At 38.6% G+C, this 15,972-nt stretch overlaps 1 protein-coding gene across 4 annotated transcripts in view; it reads right to left on the reverse strand.

The window, feature by feature from the left end:
* The window catches only part of kcnh1a (potassium voltage-gated channel, subfamily H (eag-related), member 1a), a 90,499-nt gene that overhangs the window by 52,859 nt on the left and 21,668 nt on the right, over positions 1-15,972 (reverse strand). For 2 of the 4 annotated variants that reach the window (XM_012878392.3, XM_036126441.1), the window contains 4 exons: positions 11,228-11,334; positions 9,340-9,468; positions 6,637-6,755; positions 6,139-6,531 (listed from right to left, as the gene is read on the reverse strand). In XM_012878392.3, the coding sequence (XP_012733846.2) occupies positions 6,139-6,531; positions 6,637-6,755; positions 9,340-9,468; positions 11,228-11,334 (748 nt within the window). Of the gene's footprint in view, positions 1-1,449; positions 1,492-2,014; positions 2,042-6,138; positions 6,532-6,636; positions 6,756-9,339; positions 9,469-11,227; positions 11,335-15,972 lie in introns of all 4 variants that reach the window. The other 2 variants (XM_036126439.1, XM_036126440.1) reach the window with 2 other exon arrangements.

The following is a 15,972-nucleotide window of genomic DNA, read 5'->3' on the forward strand; positions in this document are numbered from 1 at the left end:
CACAATTAGATACAGTGCCTCATAGAAGTATTCATATGCTATCAACCTTTCCCTATTTTGTCAAATTACAATCACCAGATTCAACTTATGGTACAGGTATTTTATGCAACAGGCTAACACAAAGTCATGTACTATAGTAATATAGTTACTTAATACTATTATATAGTTAAAGAGAAATTCTACATAGTTTTTAAATCTTTTTTTGGTGCAGCGTGCATTTGTATTCAACCCCCTTTACTTTGGTACTCCCAAACGGTTGGTTATATAATCACAGAAAATTATGCTGTTCTGGGTAGACCACATAAGAAGACCAAGCAACCCACCTGTCAGGTCAGGGATTAAAGCATAGAGAATTTAAAGCAGGGTATGGTTATGAAGGAAATAATCCAAAGCTTTGAACATCTCGCAGAGCTCTGTTCAATTCATTCATCACCTGAAAAAATAGAGGATAGCACATGGGCAAACCAACCAACACGTGGCGGTCTATCTAAACTGACATGCTTGGACCTGCAGCATTAACCACAAAAGCAGCCAAGAGGCCGATGGCAACTCTGGAGGAGCAGCAGAGATCTACAGCTCAGGTGGGAGAGTCCGGGTAGGGAGACACCCTACTGCAGTCGTAGTTCTCCGACATTTTTACAATCAATGCTGTCAGTTCACAGCAGAAGTTTTGGACAATATAATATACAGAGACAGAGAGAAAAGGAAAGGAAAACTAGTGAGTGGATTTAGTACTTAAACCTAATTTATGATCTGCGATTTATCTTGTCCCCTGAGGACTAACCCTAACGCTGGTGGATGAGAAACCTAAACATAAGGTCACTGGATTTAATACAACTTCATTAACTTCCTGTTGGAACTGATTTCCTGCACCTTTTGGGAGCAATTTCTTCCTATTTCTCTTTTTTTGATTTTAATAAAAATTAACAACATGAATTACAGTCAGGTAATGGGGTATATCAAAAACAACATGTCGAGAGCGACTTGTGATTACATTAAAGTTCTGGTAAGGCAGGCAAGGCAAGTTTTTTTGTATAGCACATTTGAGTAATCAAAACAACTTCAAAGTGCTGGTGTGTACTGCCGGCAATGATTGTAAAAATGGCGGCACCCTGCGACTGCAGCAGGGTACCGTTGGAATCTGTTGACAGGACAACTACTTGTACTGAACTTCCCAAATCTGACTTAATGCAAAAGTGGCACAAAAAGATGTCCCATTTAACTCATGTAGGCAACAGCAAACATATGGAAGATATTGCTTATGACAGATGAGAACAAAATGTGCTGCGTGTCACAGAAAACTAACGCTGCTCATCATCCTGAAATCGACAAGCAGCGGAGATGGTTTATTCAGCATGAATATGGAAGCTGATCAGAGCTGATGGGGAGATGGAAAGAGCTGAATACAGGCTAATCCAGAAAGAAAACCTGTTAGAGGCTGCAAATCACCTGACACTGAAGCAGACGTTCACCTTCCAGCCGAAAACAAACCTAAACACACAGCAATGGAGCGGTTCAGAATGAACTGTGCAATGCCCGTTAGAGACATTCCTAGAAGATCTGTGGCTGTAAATGCAATGAGAGGAGGTTCTGCAAACAATAAACCAAAGGGGCAGAATCCAAATGCATGCCATACTTTTCAGATTTCTATTGTTAATGCAAAAAAATGCATCATTTTTCCTCCACTTCACAGCTTTGCACTTTTTTTTCTGTTTTATCAAATAAAATCCCAATAAAATACATTAAAGGTTGCAGTTAGGTTCAGCCCCACAAGAAAAAATGCTGCCAGAGGAACTCCAAAGACTTTCAACTCAACTTTACGAAACTGTGGTCAGAAGTAAAAGCTGCAATTTTAGTGCTAGAATGAGTAACATTAATTGCAAGGTTTGACATCGGTAATACAAAACCATTTCTAAAGCCTAATAAAGAAGTTTATCCAAACTGTTAAGTGTTCATTAGGAAAGTAAAAGCTCAAAATGGTGCAATATCATATTCTAATCAAACTGAAGCCTACTTGGGTGACAGCTCGGTGGTTCCAATTCTTCCCATCACGTCCCATGCATGAACACAGGTAGAAGAGGAAGGGGGTGAGGCCATGCAAACAGAATGAAGGGGGGTTGGGGTGAAAAAGAAGAAACAAAAGCCAGCAACATGAGAAAGAATACTTAATTACTGATAAGCAACAAATAAACACATGAAAACCTGAACAATCAAAGACGAAACAGAAAAACAGGCTGATCTAAGTGCACAGAGTGATCAAGGCATGCGCTGAACAGCCTATAACTTCAGAACTGGCATGAATAACTTTAATAATCATCCACCCCTTCCTTTAATGGAGACCTGCCAGGGAGAAACAACCGTCAAAGTTATTCATGTCAGTCATTAAGGTCTGCAGCGACAGCGCCATGTTTCAGCGCAGGCATATTACTGACTTCATCTAACATAAAACGGACTGGATTCACTGAGTTGTTGGAGACAGGAAGCGGAAGAAAATCTTAGAAATGTTTTGCTGAGCACATCTCTTCGCTAAACTGTAAAGGACAATAACTACCTATCATCTTACCTTTTTACATCTTAAAAATGTTACAAACATTTATTTTAGAAATTGAGAATTGTTAAGTCAATAAAATAAGAACGTGAAAATTGTGTTTAAAACGTATTAAAAGAATTCCCTTGAAAATGCATTTTACAATATCAAGTCTAATTATTTAAAACCTGGTGAATTAGTGCATTTAGTACAAATTTAATTTGCTTCAGAAATGTATTTATAGTCAGTAAATGTTTGAATCTCTTCCTATATAAAAATCCCCAATTCATGATGTGTTCATTAGTGAACTTTTTTATCCAAATCTGAAATCTTTATTCATTGATTTATTTTACATTCTGTTATTTCAACGTTGCTTTTTTTACACTAAAAAAAGAAAAAAATACTTTTTAGGGAGAAACAACCCTGAGAATCAGGGATGTTTGTGATCAAAGATACCAAATCACATGTCAAAAGATTTATGTATCCATGGGGGTTAGCTGGATAAATTGACAACTTTATTTGAAAACTCACTGAATTTTTTTCCTTCCCCTAGTAAAACAAAAAAGTTACAGTAACCCCCGAACAGTATTTCTTATAACCAAAAAAGTTTTTTTCTCTTGTCCGTTTTTGCAAGCCGCTCAATGTTTCTGCCACACTTAGACTTGTCAGCATTTTGGATGCTGCAGTTCTGAATGATCCCGAAAGGACCAAAATGCTGGACTTGCAGAAACGGATCAATGCAGTCTGCCCACACTGGAAGCCCCATTTTAAAGATTTAGTACCGATTTTTGCGTTGCCTGAGACTGTGTGAGCCACCTAATAGTCCCCGAGAGCTGAAATCTAGTGCTCAACTTATTCTGATACACTGAACCTGTAAACGCCATCACAGCACTTCACACTGACACAATAACACACATAAATCATGAGCCATGGCATGTTGAAGCACTTTGAGGGACACAAACACACAACAATCCACAATGAAAACTAACAAAGCTGAGTTTAATCAATGCAAATTGAATCAAAAACAGATACCTTCTGGACCACCGTGCACAGCTGTTAAACCACCGCTGTTTTCTTGTCTCCAATAAGTCTGTCAGACTGATCTTGATCAATAGTTCAAGGAGTTTTAAAGGATTTATTTTATGTGATTCACTCACATATAACCAACAACATCCCTGGGAATTGTGTGTAGAAAAAGCTTTAAAAATGTATCTTTTATTGCAGTAGGAAGAGTATAAAACTACTGGTGTCTGATTATGCGTACGCTTAGTAATCCCTGTAAAATACATGACAGAAGAGCTTTTATATTCGTCAGTGTCCAGGAACTTCCTATTAGCAATCATTGTCTTCATGTTTTCTGGGGGGTATGAATATAACGTGACACAGAGGCCCATTTGCTTCTGCTATTCTTCAGCCAATCAAAAAAATCAGACATGTGTTGATCTTTTAGTCTACAAATAGATAGAAGCAAATAATGTTGAACTGAAGATAAATGCAGCCCTACATCACAGATGATGTGGCTTGATGGGTTGAGTAATTGTCTGGTAATCAAAAGGTTGTGGGTTCAATTCCAGCTTCCCCTTGCCACATGTCAATGTGCCCCTGGGCAAGGCACTTAAGCCCAAATTGCCTACTGAGCTGCGTCTTGTTGTATGGGGAGTGTTGGCCTAGTTGTTAGAGCAGTGCGTTTGCACTCAGAGAAGGATGCAAGTACCTGGTTTGATCCCCAGTGCCTGCACTCTGGGTCCCTGAGCAAGACCCTTAACCCTGGGTGCCGCACATGGCAGCCCACTGCTTCCCAAGGGTGATGGGTTAAAAGCAGAGAACAAATTTCGTTGTAATGCATGTTTCAATGACAATAAAGATGATATTACTATTACTAGAGTAATAGGAAACCAGCAGAGCTAACTGTTAGCTGATGCTAATCCTGTGTAATGGGCTTGACACGCGTGGAGCGACGTCGCTGCCTCTCCATTCATTTCTTATGGAACTTGTCAGATGAGGCGACAATCGCTTGCCCTCCTCCAGCAAAGGGAACCGGCGATATTCGAGCGAGTGAAATTTCAAGCTCGTACACGTAGATTACGATTACGATGCGACACAAGAAAGTTGAACGACGATAAACTTGTGTCAACGTCGCTTGGTACTACAGCCATTTATTTGGATGAGGTGTGCTCTTAAAATTATGATATTCTCCGTGCTGTTTGCTTGTCTGTAATACAGGATGAACCTGGTTGTATTTTACTTTTGTGGAGTTGACATAAATGCAAGATCTCAATCAGTCCCAGAAATATCTTCTGCCTTTTAATCATTGTCGGTCACGGACTGCTTTGAAATTATCAAAGGCTCTCCAATTTCGTGACCAATAAACTGCGCGATTTGAAACGCTGCCGTTGCTGTCGCGTCCCGTGTGTTGGGTCTTCACCACGGTGGCGATAAAAGACATTAGCCACTATTGTTGGTCACTCCCTGTGTGTCTAGCCCATAAGAGTCCTTAGAAAAGGGGACAAAAGTGAAGCTCAAAATAACAGCAGTGTGGAGTTTAATCAGTGAGATCAATAAGCCAGAGGTGAGGTCAGAGATGTGGCCTTTTTTTAATGTCAACTTTATATAGAAACCGCACAACTGACCAACAGATGTTTTACAAAATCATTAAAATACAAATACAAGAAGACAAATGATGTTGGAAAGCAACTCGAACAAATAAAATTAGCACACTCATGCTTTTTATGGGTGAAGGCAGCAAATGTTTCACATGCTGGTTATCAAGCATTCCTCTCTGCAAGTCCGAGTAAAACGGGTCATTCTAGACCTTAATTAGAAGAATGGTGTACTTTAAGAAAGATGATTGAATAGGGAAAATACATAAAGTGGTTGTGTTTCTCTATTTTTAGCATCAGATTATGCTACTGCAATAAAAGATTAATTTATTTCAAGGCTTTATTCTAAGGGTAGCCAATACTTCTGGAGGGTGCTTTATACTTTACAGCACCTTCTTCTCCCAGAGGCAAATAGGGTAATCAAAAAAGGACCTGATATTCAGAAATCCTCCATTCATCATACCTGGAATAAGTCATAAAAATAGCATTTTCACCTAAAATTGTAGAGCTCAGCACTACTACAATAAAAAAAGAAACCTTCTTTAAACCACGTTTTCCAATGATTCAGTCCTTGTCAGCTGTCAGAAGGCGTTAATGGTTTTTGGCTATCAGTGTCGCAGGGCTCTAGAGTGTGCCCTAGTTTGACAAAGCTTCGCCACTTTGCCAATTAAAATGTGCCAATTATCTCAAGATCCTGTGATGGCTCTTCAGCAGACCCTCATCATCATGGAAAAACATTTAGATAATTCAGAGATGAGCATGTCCTTCGTCCTGACTTATTTTCAACCATACAAGAGAAAATAAACAAAATGCTTCTGATTTAAATAGGTTATTAAATGGAACTTAATAGAGAATTAAAAGGTAATAATCTGTCAATCAAATTTAAATGTTTAAAACAGACTTTTAAAATTGGGTTTTGAAAACAGCAACATTATCATCTAGAGTCACCAAACGAACCGACTAATGAACTTATATTTGACTGATGCCCTTTCCACACAGCAACAGACTCACCTCATCCACGTTCTCGAAGGCGTTGATGACGTCGTAGGGCAGGCAGGAGAGCAGGTCGATAACAAACCAGGTCTTCAGGTAGTTCATGCGGATCAGCTTGGGGTCCGAGATGACCTCGCCGGCGGGCCCCACGAACGTTGTGTGGAAGTTCAAGACGATATCCACCAAGAAGATGACGTCCACGATGCTGTCCACCACCAGCCAGGTCACGTTGTTCTGCTTCGTCTTGAAGGAGACGTTGTAGGGCACCATGATGGCGGTGTAAAAGGTGAGGATGAGGATGACCCAGTCCCATGTGGTCTTGAAGAGGCAGTAGTGCAGGATGATGTGAGGAGGGGTTTTGGGGGTCTCCTGTTTGTACTGAGGTAGGATATCAGAGCCAAGCTGCAGCACCTGCCGAGTAGTGCACAGCAGCAAAAGTAATGGAGAAAGGTAGACACATGCTTTTCCCCCTCTTGGGTCAAAACATACTGCATCTGGAGGCTAAGCTGAACTTACCTCAGCTAGACGGGAGTGCTTATGGACATTTTCTCCTTTGTGAACTGTGGGTTGTAGCTGCTGTAAGACTCCCCTGCTGCTTGTTAGCGCTCGAGTCAGTCGGGCAAACTTCCCCCAACCTGGAGTTCATACAAACAGATTCTGGATATGTTTCCAGGCACTGTGTTCCAGGGGCCTTAATATGCCGTTCAATCTCGGGAGTTACTGCTTGAAACGGCCTGTTTTCTACCGCAGAGACCTCACTCACCAATAAATGCTACAAAGAAGCATTAGCAGCATCTTTTTTACCTTTCCCATCCAGTTATCAGATCTCTGTCCATTGCCCAGACTAAGCAGAAAATGTTTTGCTAACCTTTACTTTCACTTCTAACCAGATTGATTAGCATATTTCAATAACATCATCAGTCTTTCGGGAGCTCTATGCTAGATTTTACAGTTTTGTTCTTTCGAGATTAATGTTAAAAATTAAAGCTGATTTGGCTTCTCTTGTGTCTGCCTCATATCTGTGAAACAGTTTACTGATCAAAATACACAATATTCAAACTACGAATGCTCTGTACACTCCAAACATCCGGTTTTAGGGTACAGTTTGGGTGGATTTTTCACTGATTATTTAATTGTATATTCTGTATTCATTCTCATTTTTTGCTTCATGTTTGAAGGTAAAATTTTAAATACACAGACAGGAAATCAGAGACTAAATGCAGATCTCCCATTTCTGTAAAGCCTAGAGTCTTAAGTACCAATTATCACAATTCTGATTGTTTTGTAAGAACAGTGTTCAAAAGGTGTTTTGTCAGCCTTCCTATCATAAGCAGTCATTGAGTATTTGTATCAGAAGCAGACGACACGTCCTACCTCTGTGTAAAGGTTGGTTTATCCTTGACGCGCGTACGTTCCGCACAGAAATTAGATTAGCTGACACGTCTGCAGCATTTATGCTTCGTGTTAACCTGGCCAGCCAGATTGATAATGTGTAGCACTCTAGTCCTGTACATTACCATATTGAAAAAATAAATAACTTAAAAAATCTGAAACTGCTCTGTTTGAATCCGTTTGGGGAAAGGAGGGAATTTCAGCAGAACTCTCTGGTTTTAGCCAATCACGGTATCAAGTTAAAACATAGGCAGCAGACGTCATGAGAAAACACAGGAAGGTAAGCTAGTCAAGGCACTTCTTGCCGTTCTACTATCAAAGAACAAATCATGGATTCTTACAAAACAGATGTCATAGCAGAAGCTACGCGTGCGTCCTTCTGCGCCGCCATGTTTGTGTTGGTTCAGCTGTGGGCTCGTCACCTCTTGCTTTCATTGCACCGCTATGTCCCGCCTTAAACCTCAATACTGCAATATGACTGGACCGAACCGTTTTTTGGTTCGGTGACAAACGGTTGAAGCCAGAGCGGTACAAGATGGATTCTCGTGTGTTTGTGAACGCACAAATACCACAAGAATTCATCTTGCAGGCATGGTTAGCTTTGTGCGACTTTTCCTCCAGAGTAGCACTATTCTACTAGACTCTAGAGGGCAGTGTTGCACTCCCACACCAAGTGTACTACACCCCACTACACGTAGAAGTAGGAAACACTGTTTTTTTTTTTTCAACATTTTAAAGCCTAGGAATTGTTAACAATTTGTTGATCATGGTGATCTTTATGGGCCGAATCATAAAGATGTCTATATTTAGGAACCTCCACCAGAAGGAGCTCTTCTCCTCCGCCATGTTTTTCCGTATGGGATTGTCCGCATAGTTAGGAATTATCCTAGGAGCGCGGAGAGGAAACTTGGCTGCACGAGGACTTCGTTCCTGTATTAAGCATAAACCAGGCTTAGGAGAGCAGTCACTGTAAAACTAAAACTGATTATAGAGCTGACATTTTAAACTCACTTGCATGTGTCACATTAGTGATTAGTGCAACTAGCAAATGTAGCTTCTTTAGGACAGTAGTGTTTATGTTTATTTACTAAAAAACGTAGATCCTTTTCATAATTCTGAGCTTTTAAAAAAGGCTGACAAAAGTCCCGCATCCAACAGGTTCCATGACAGAAAAGAGGTTGAGAGGTTAAAGAGATAAAATGAAGCTACTTCATGTTATCTGGAGAAAACCTTGTTCTCTCTCACAGCCTGAATGAGCCACAAACATGTCTCAATGTGTTGGAGAAAGTATTCTTTTAAATAGATTATGTCTGTGATTCTGTTAATTTATTTCTTAACATCTCACTGATACTGAAAATAGACAACTTGAAATCTTGTTCATTCAGTGACAGCATCCAAACCGAGGAGTGCTGTCAACGCAACTGGCTAATTTGTATTCAAATTCTTCATTCAAACAATATTCTCATTTTTAGCTTAGTTCAACTAAACATCTTGTTTTCTCTCTGTCGCTTACTTTTGACGTTCTTCTTAAAATAACTGAAGCTCATTTTAGCCTATTCTTAACACATTTCCATCAAAGTCAGTAAATTAATCCTCTGTAACCAAAAATGTTTTGATGGATTGTGTATTTGTCTGAAAGGGTAACGAAGCACAAATGCAATGCCCAGGGTGGATGGTACCTGTACTTCATAAAAACACCTGTAATTCATGTAAAATCCCCCTGGGAAAAGACTTTAACTGAATGTGAACATATTTCTTTGGTTTAAATCATTCGGATGTTGATTCTCTATATCATGGCGTTAAGAAATGTAGATTGTCGGGTCTAACCTTTGGAAGAATCATCTTCAATGGGCTGTTTAAAAGCCGTGATGTCGCTGAACGTACAAAGGAACAGAACCACTTTCTCTTGTTCATTTCGAATTGGAGCAATCTTCACAAAAAACCAAACCGGCGTCCCTGGAAACACAGAAGACATATTTCACTTTATCATCTGCTTACTTTAAGAGGAGTTGGCCCTTCATGGATGCAGAAAATAACATAACTTGTATGGGAAAAAATACAAACATTTTATCTTTTTTAAAGTAATTATGATGTTGTGCACGCTGCAATGAGATTGTTTAATTTTTTGTTCAAGATTTCTACAAATTTTTCAATTAAAATTCATTCATTACTTTTTAAATTACTTTTTTTTTGCTATTTTGTCAAGTTTTCCACACATCTTTAAATATATACATATGCAGATTGAGCTTGTGTGTACAACAGATTTTTCTGAATGGTTAGGCCTTGAATATAATGTATAAACTTGAAATATCATAAACACAACAGCTAAAAAAAGTAAGTAAAGAAGCAGGAAACAATAATACACTTGTAATGTAAAGGTACGTTTACAAATCACAGTTAGTATGCTACTACAAAACAATTGCGTGTCTAATATCTTGGTTTTAATCACTAGATTTAGGATTATCCATAATTCAGTTTAATATCTTGTTAATTATACTTTTGATCTGCAACATAAAAGATGCACAATCCTTTAGAGAGCAACCACAGAATAATATCCACACTGGATTTTACTTGGATATTTTCACTGTTAAATTATTTTAATAACATTTGCACCAAAGATGACCTGATTTGATGATGAGTCATGACAAATTTTAATTTCACTGCTAGATACACATCATAATTTTTTCATTATTTAGTTAAACTTGGAAATATATCTCAGAAACCACAAATGTGCTATGTCATCAAGCTAATCTAAAACAATAAACTCAATTGTTGACACTTGTTGAAAGATTTTTAAAAAGCTACGGCAATAGTTAAAAAGTAGCAGAATCAGAGGCCATCACTGGGAACAACTCTGGTTGGACCAGCTGATATTAGGAAATTCACATTTTTATCTCCAGATAATGAAAAACTCTGGATATTGACACATACAGTATTTGTTCCGCATTGAGTTATTAATATTCAAGAGAGTTGCCTAAACATATCTATTAGTATTGCGTCCCAGTTTAACTGGTTTGCTTTGAACTATTTTTAATTACTTTTTAAATGGGCCAAAATATATTCTTCAAGGTTGGATCATAATAATGTTGTATATAATGATTATTTTTTTGCTGTTGACCTGAAAAAAGTCACGCAAAGTCCAAAATCAGTTTGTGTTACTTAATAGTTCAACTTGTGTAAAGGGATTTACACAGATCTGACCACGCTCCTTTGAAGAAAAAACATTTGCAATGGCTTATTTATTAATTTACTTAACAACCTGATTAGACCTACTTAGGTTTAGTAAAAAAAAAGAAAAATAAAAAATAAATAAAAAATAAAAAAAAGAAACACACTCATGGTTTCTGTGTAGTCTGTGAAAGTGTGAAAAGTATTGAATATTTAATATTTCTAGACTTGGATAAGTATGAAAAACAAACAGGGTAGGCCTTGGTCAGATTTCGTGTCCTGGCTCTACATTTGATAACAGAAGCTGTAATATTCTGTTATACTACACCTGCACGCTGAAACAAACAGAACCACATTTTCATTTGGAAGGTTTTTTTCTGTTCCAGTCCGGCTCCTAAACCAATTAGCACATTTCTACAGACACTGAAATGTTCCGGGCTGCCTTTGAACTCCGGCTCCACACTACACAGGCTCTGAAAGCATTTGCATTACAAAGGAGAGGAGACTCTCGTTTCTCCTTTTCTTCGCATCTGCCACTGCTACTTACTGTTCTTCTTGTACATCAGGATTTCAAATGAGTTCATCTCATAATTCTCAAACGTTAGTCGGACTTTTTCCGTCGTGTCCTTGTCGGTGAGCTCCCCGTACATGAAGCTGAAAAGAAGCGAGAGAGGAAAAAAAATTAATATTTAATGGACAGAGCTGCGCAGATTGCTGAGCAAAGCTAAATTTATGACGAGGTAAATCCAAGAAGCAACTGTTTTTTTGTTTTTTTGTTAGTATGCGTCAAGTTAGAAAAATAATTTCCTTTTTTCTCTTTTCCTAATCAGCTCTGCTATCAACTTCAACACCACCCTCAAGCTGTCAAATTTACCCTTGTCATTTGCAAATGAGCCGCTGCTTCTACCTCCATTATTGTTGTCAACTCTCAAGAGTCACTTTTCAGCAACATGCAAAATACACCACATTGTCCAGTGTCTGTGAGAGTAGAACTGGGCGATAAAACGATGGCAGTGCATCGAGAGAATATTTCTTTGATAAAGATTTGAGAAAGAGTCAATCTAGACATTTACTATACAGATAAGATAAATAGCCAATGTTAATAAGAGTTGCTCAGTGCTCGACCAATTATGTGACAATTTAAGTTGACACCGATAGCAAAGTAGCAGCCAGGTATGCTATTGATAATGTTTGTGCAGCTGCAGCCTCTTACTTCAGGTAACAGGAAGGACATCGTTGAAAAAAGAGAAAAAATGAGTGCCCCGAACAAAGAAAAGACAGAAAAATGACATTGTTACACTTAAGTCATGTGGAGGTATTTTGGCTATTTCACATCGGACGATAAAACAAAGAAGTGTCCACTGCAGATTATGTCTAGCACGGGTTCCGACCACTGAGCTATATAATACACTGGAGTGCTAATCACCGTCTGTTTGAACGAGTCGCTTTGAAGCCACCAGCCGCCATATTGGTACTCCCTATTTCCCCCCAGTAACTATGGAATATGTGCGCTACAGCATCGAATAACGAGGATTTTCTCATGTTCAGGGGGGGCTTAAGACTTTTAAAATGTCAAATGCCATATACTTTTATGTTATGTTCTAAAACTATCAAGTGCTGAGAAAGTCATGTGCTGAAATATTTTGCATTTTATTCATTTAAATATATATGTTTAACATTTATAAATATATAAATAACAATATACAAAAACATATATTTACATATGTGTATACATATATATATACATAAATACATATACACATACTTATATATACATATATATATATTTAATATGAATAACATGTAAAATATTTCAGCACCTAATTTCCTAGTAGTTGATAGTGTTAGTACATCCACTGACTGTAGAATTACCTGTAAAACGTTTTCACTCAGCCAGAAAACTGCTTGTTGTTTCAAGCAAATCCTATGGGATTCTGTGAGAGTAGGGAGTAGCAAGATGGCGGCCAGTGACTTCAGTTTTTCGGCAAAATCAGCACTCCAGTGTATTATATAGCTCAGTGGTTCCGACAGAGTTGTGGAATACCACCAATCTGGTGTGTCCCCTGAACCAGAGACACCCACTGGAAGACAGCAAATGTCAAATTTTACAATCCCACAAAAGAGCAAGTGTTCCCTCCCTCTCTCTCTCTCTGGTTCATTTAGGCTGCTTTCACTTATTCTTCCCTTGCAGGCAGCTCTCTGCTGCTCATTGAACAGAAGAAATTTAGGAATCCTGTGCAGAAAGGTGTTGCTAATTTCAGCCAACGTTGTGTTGCAGATTTTTTTGACACAGGCTGCCTGGACAAAGTCAAACACCATTGTTGGGCTGATTGACATTGCAGGAATGTAATGTTTATTTACAGGAAAATCACAATTTTACAACAGTTTCCCTGTGTGAGCACTACTTTGGGAAGCTGAAGGATGAGAACGAAAATTAAAATGCAAAGTTTTCAGGGCAAACTTTAAATATGTCAGAAAGACAGAGCCGTAACATTTTCCCTCAAGGCGAGCAATGAGTGACTTCCGAGTGTCTGTGTTTGCACAAGGGCAGCTGAGACGTAGTTCATCAGTAGCAGACGTGGGAGGTTTTTACCCTCTTTGTGAGGACCCACGCTGATAACATAGGCCTACGTTTGTGTCTCCCCTCGCTTTTAACCCCCCACCCGCTTTAACTTCGAGCATGCTGGCTTTGGCTTCGCTTTATACATAGGACCATTAACTGAAGGCTCATGCCGTGCAGACCAAACAGATCCTTTGCAATGCAATTTTATTGATTGTGGGTGGGCGATGCATAAAAGACAAGGCGAGACGCTGCAACTGCATTCAGTTTAACCTGCTACTTGAGAGTAGCTCAAATAACAAATTCATTGACATGACTGAAGATTTCGTCTGCTAATGTGCTTTAAACATTTCAGGGATCTGTTATCGTTACAGCCCATTTATGACCAAAATGATATAACAAGCCAGCTGGATTTAATTGTGATTTCTTTTGCTGTGATTTTATTTTTCTACAAAATGTCTGACAAGTGTCTCTGCTCTTTTGTTCAAAGTTGTTTTGCCTTACCATGGGTTTTTGCACAGTTAAAATCACACATGTTAAAGGGTAAAACAAAAAAAACAAAAAAATTTAAAAAAAGCAGAGTACTGTCTATGCTGACTCAATTGTTATAAGAGGGTTCTTTAGAAACATAATTCAAATGGAGAGCTTTTCAGTCAAAATTTCAGTTTTGTTTTCTGTTGACAAAGAAAGGTACTAATATATGTAAATGAAAGCAGGACACAGTAAAATAAATAAAGAAATATTTCCCTTTATAGATTTGTCTCTGTGTTTAACCCATCCCTTAGGGAGCAGTGTGCTGCCAACACTGAGTGGCACCCAGTGAGCAATCTGAGGCCAAGGGTCTTGCTCAAGGGACCGAGAGTGACAGACTGAGTTTCAAACCGTCGACCTATGCTCAAGCGCTTGGCTCTCTCTCCACTAGGCCCCCACTCCCACGCATGCAGAGGATGGAAGCTAAAGCTGCGTTACGTTTATCTCGTAACTTGTAGGATTGCGTTCCAGTTTCCCTCTTGTCTGACAGTAGGAAGAAACATGAACGGCCGTACCAAAGCCATAGTTAAAAGTACAAGTCTCAGAATGCTTTTTAAAGAAAATTTTACTGTAAAATCTTTGTCTCCTATTAAGTCATTCTGAACTTTTCAAATAACCACGTTAAACAACGATAGTGGACGATTCTTCATTGCTCATTTAGCTGTGATGTCAACTGTTAACACTGTTAAAACAATAATAGTGGCAATATCACTATTCTAGAGTATTATGGGCATATAAACAGCACTAAAACAACCTGTCTTTTAAACAATAAGAAATAGTACCTTTATGACTGACTAAATGTTACATAAGTAATATGTATAAGTAAGTTTTACTCAATGTTGCCGTGAGTAGCAGCCTTCATGAATGCGGAAGTCGGGTATGATCCAGTTCCTCTGACTTTCCTACCCATAACTCCCACATTAGGGGCCATTCAAGATGAAATGGTATACGAAATTAATCCATGTACTAATTAATTAATGACAATAAAGAGCTAACAACATGATAGGACAGAATGGTGCAGCAAAATAAAAGTTGGTCATTTATTTACAAAATAGTAACTTTGCGATTCTTTTGGTGGAGGGAAAATAGCGGATAAAGGTATTTAAGCCAGACTGACCAGTCACAAAAATCCAGCAGCAGGCATGTGACCGCAAGTGATCTGTTTTTAAGTAGAGTTTATTGTTGTGTTGTAAATCCCCACCCTCTTGTACCCACCACCAACACCACCCCCACCTCCAATTTCCTATCACCACTGAAACCAACCTGTTTAAGTTACCTCGACTATGTAAGAGTGACCAATTATTAAGCCAGAATTAATCCACAAACTTGATGGCTACATAAATCGTACATTTTGCAACTTGCCAATATACCTGGGAGTGAAACCATGGAACCGTATTCACCTAAATTCAATTGGGATTAATTTGCTTAGTCAATGAACTCAAGCCAAGCCAGCAGACAGTCCTTTAAATCCACGCGTTAAAGCAAATAGATCAGAAGTTAAAACGCACAGATGCCTTGGACACATCTTCAATCCAACAACGGATCATATTTATACACAAACCAGAGTTTTATGGTAGAAAATAAACATTATAATCAAATGTTCCACCAGTTATAGTAGAATACGGTCAAAGCCTCCTCTTAAAAGTAACCAATTAAAATGATTAAATTCATGTAGACATTAGTGCTACATCTGAAAGAACTGTCACTAAATATGTCTTGTTTCACATCTAAAGACTGGAATCAAAAGACAAATATCCATGACCTCTAGTTGGCAAAATGCTAAATATGCTCAAAGTAGGAATTTAACCTAAAGATTGGTGAGGAGGCCATAAATCACTAACCACGCTCCAGAAGCACCTTACTTTGTGTGTTACGGCTGCCTTAAGCAGCAGTTTCCAGCATGATCTAAATATATCTCGTTATGAAATACAAAAGGAGGCTGTATCTAATAAGACAGTCTGACGCTTTCAGCGTAGCGCTTGATGTAATAACACTGATTAATGTAGCCCCTCGCTCGTTCTGTCTTTTCTTTGCAGGAAGAAGAGTGACTTTCTTCAAAGAAAAAAATATTGCATAATAATTTCTGAAACAACTTCCCTGTCATGTGGGTAAATTCCCAAAGGTCTGCCATGGTGTTTACAAGATCCAGCACGGATAAAAGCATCATGGAGACACAGGAAGATCAGTTAAGATGAAAATAA

Source organism: Fundulus heteroclitus, chromosome 22 (assembly GCF_011125445.2).
Source record: "Fundulus heteroclitus isolate FHET01 chromosome 22, MU-UCD_Fhet_4.1, whole genome shotgun sequence".
NCBI classification, from domain to species: domain Eukaryota; kingdom Metazoa; phylum Chordata; class Actinopteri; order Cyprinodontiformes; family Fundulidae; genus Fundulus; species Fundulus heteroclitus.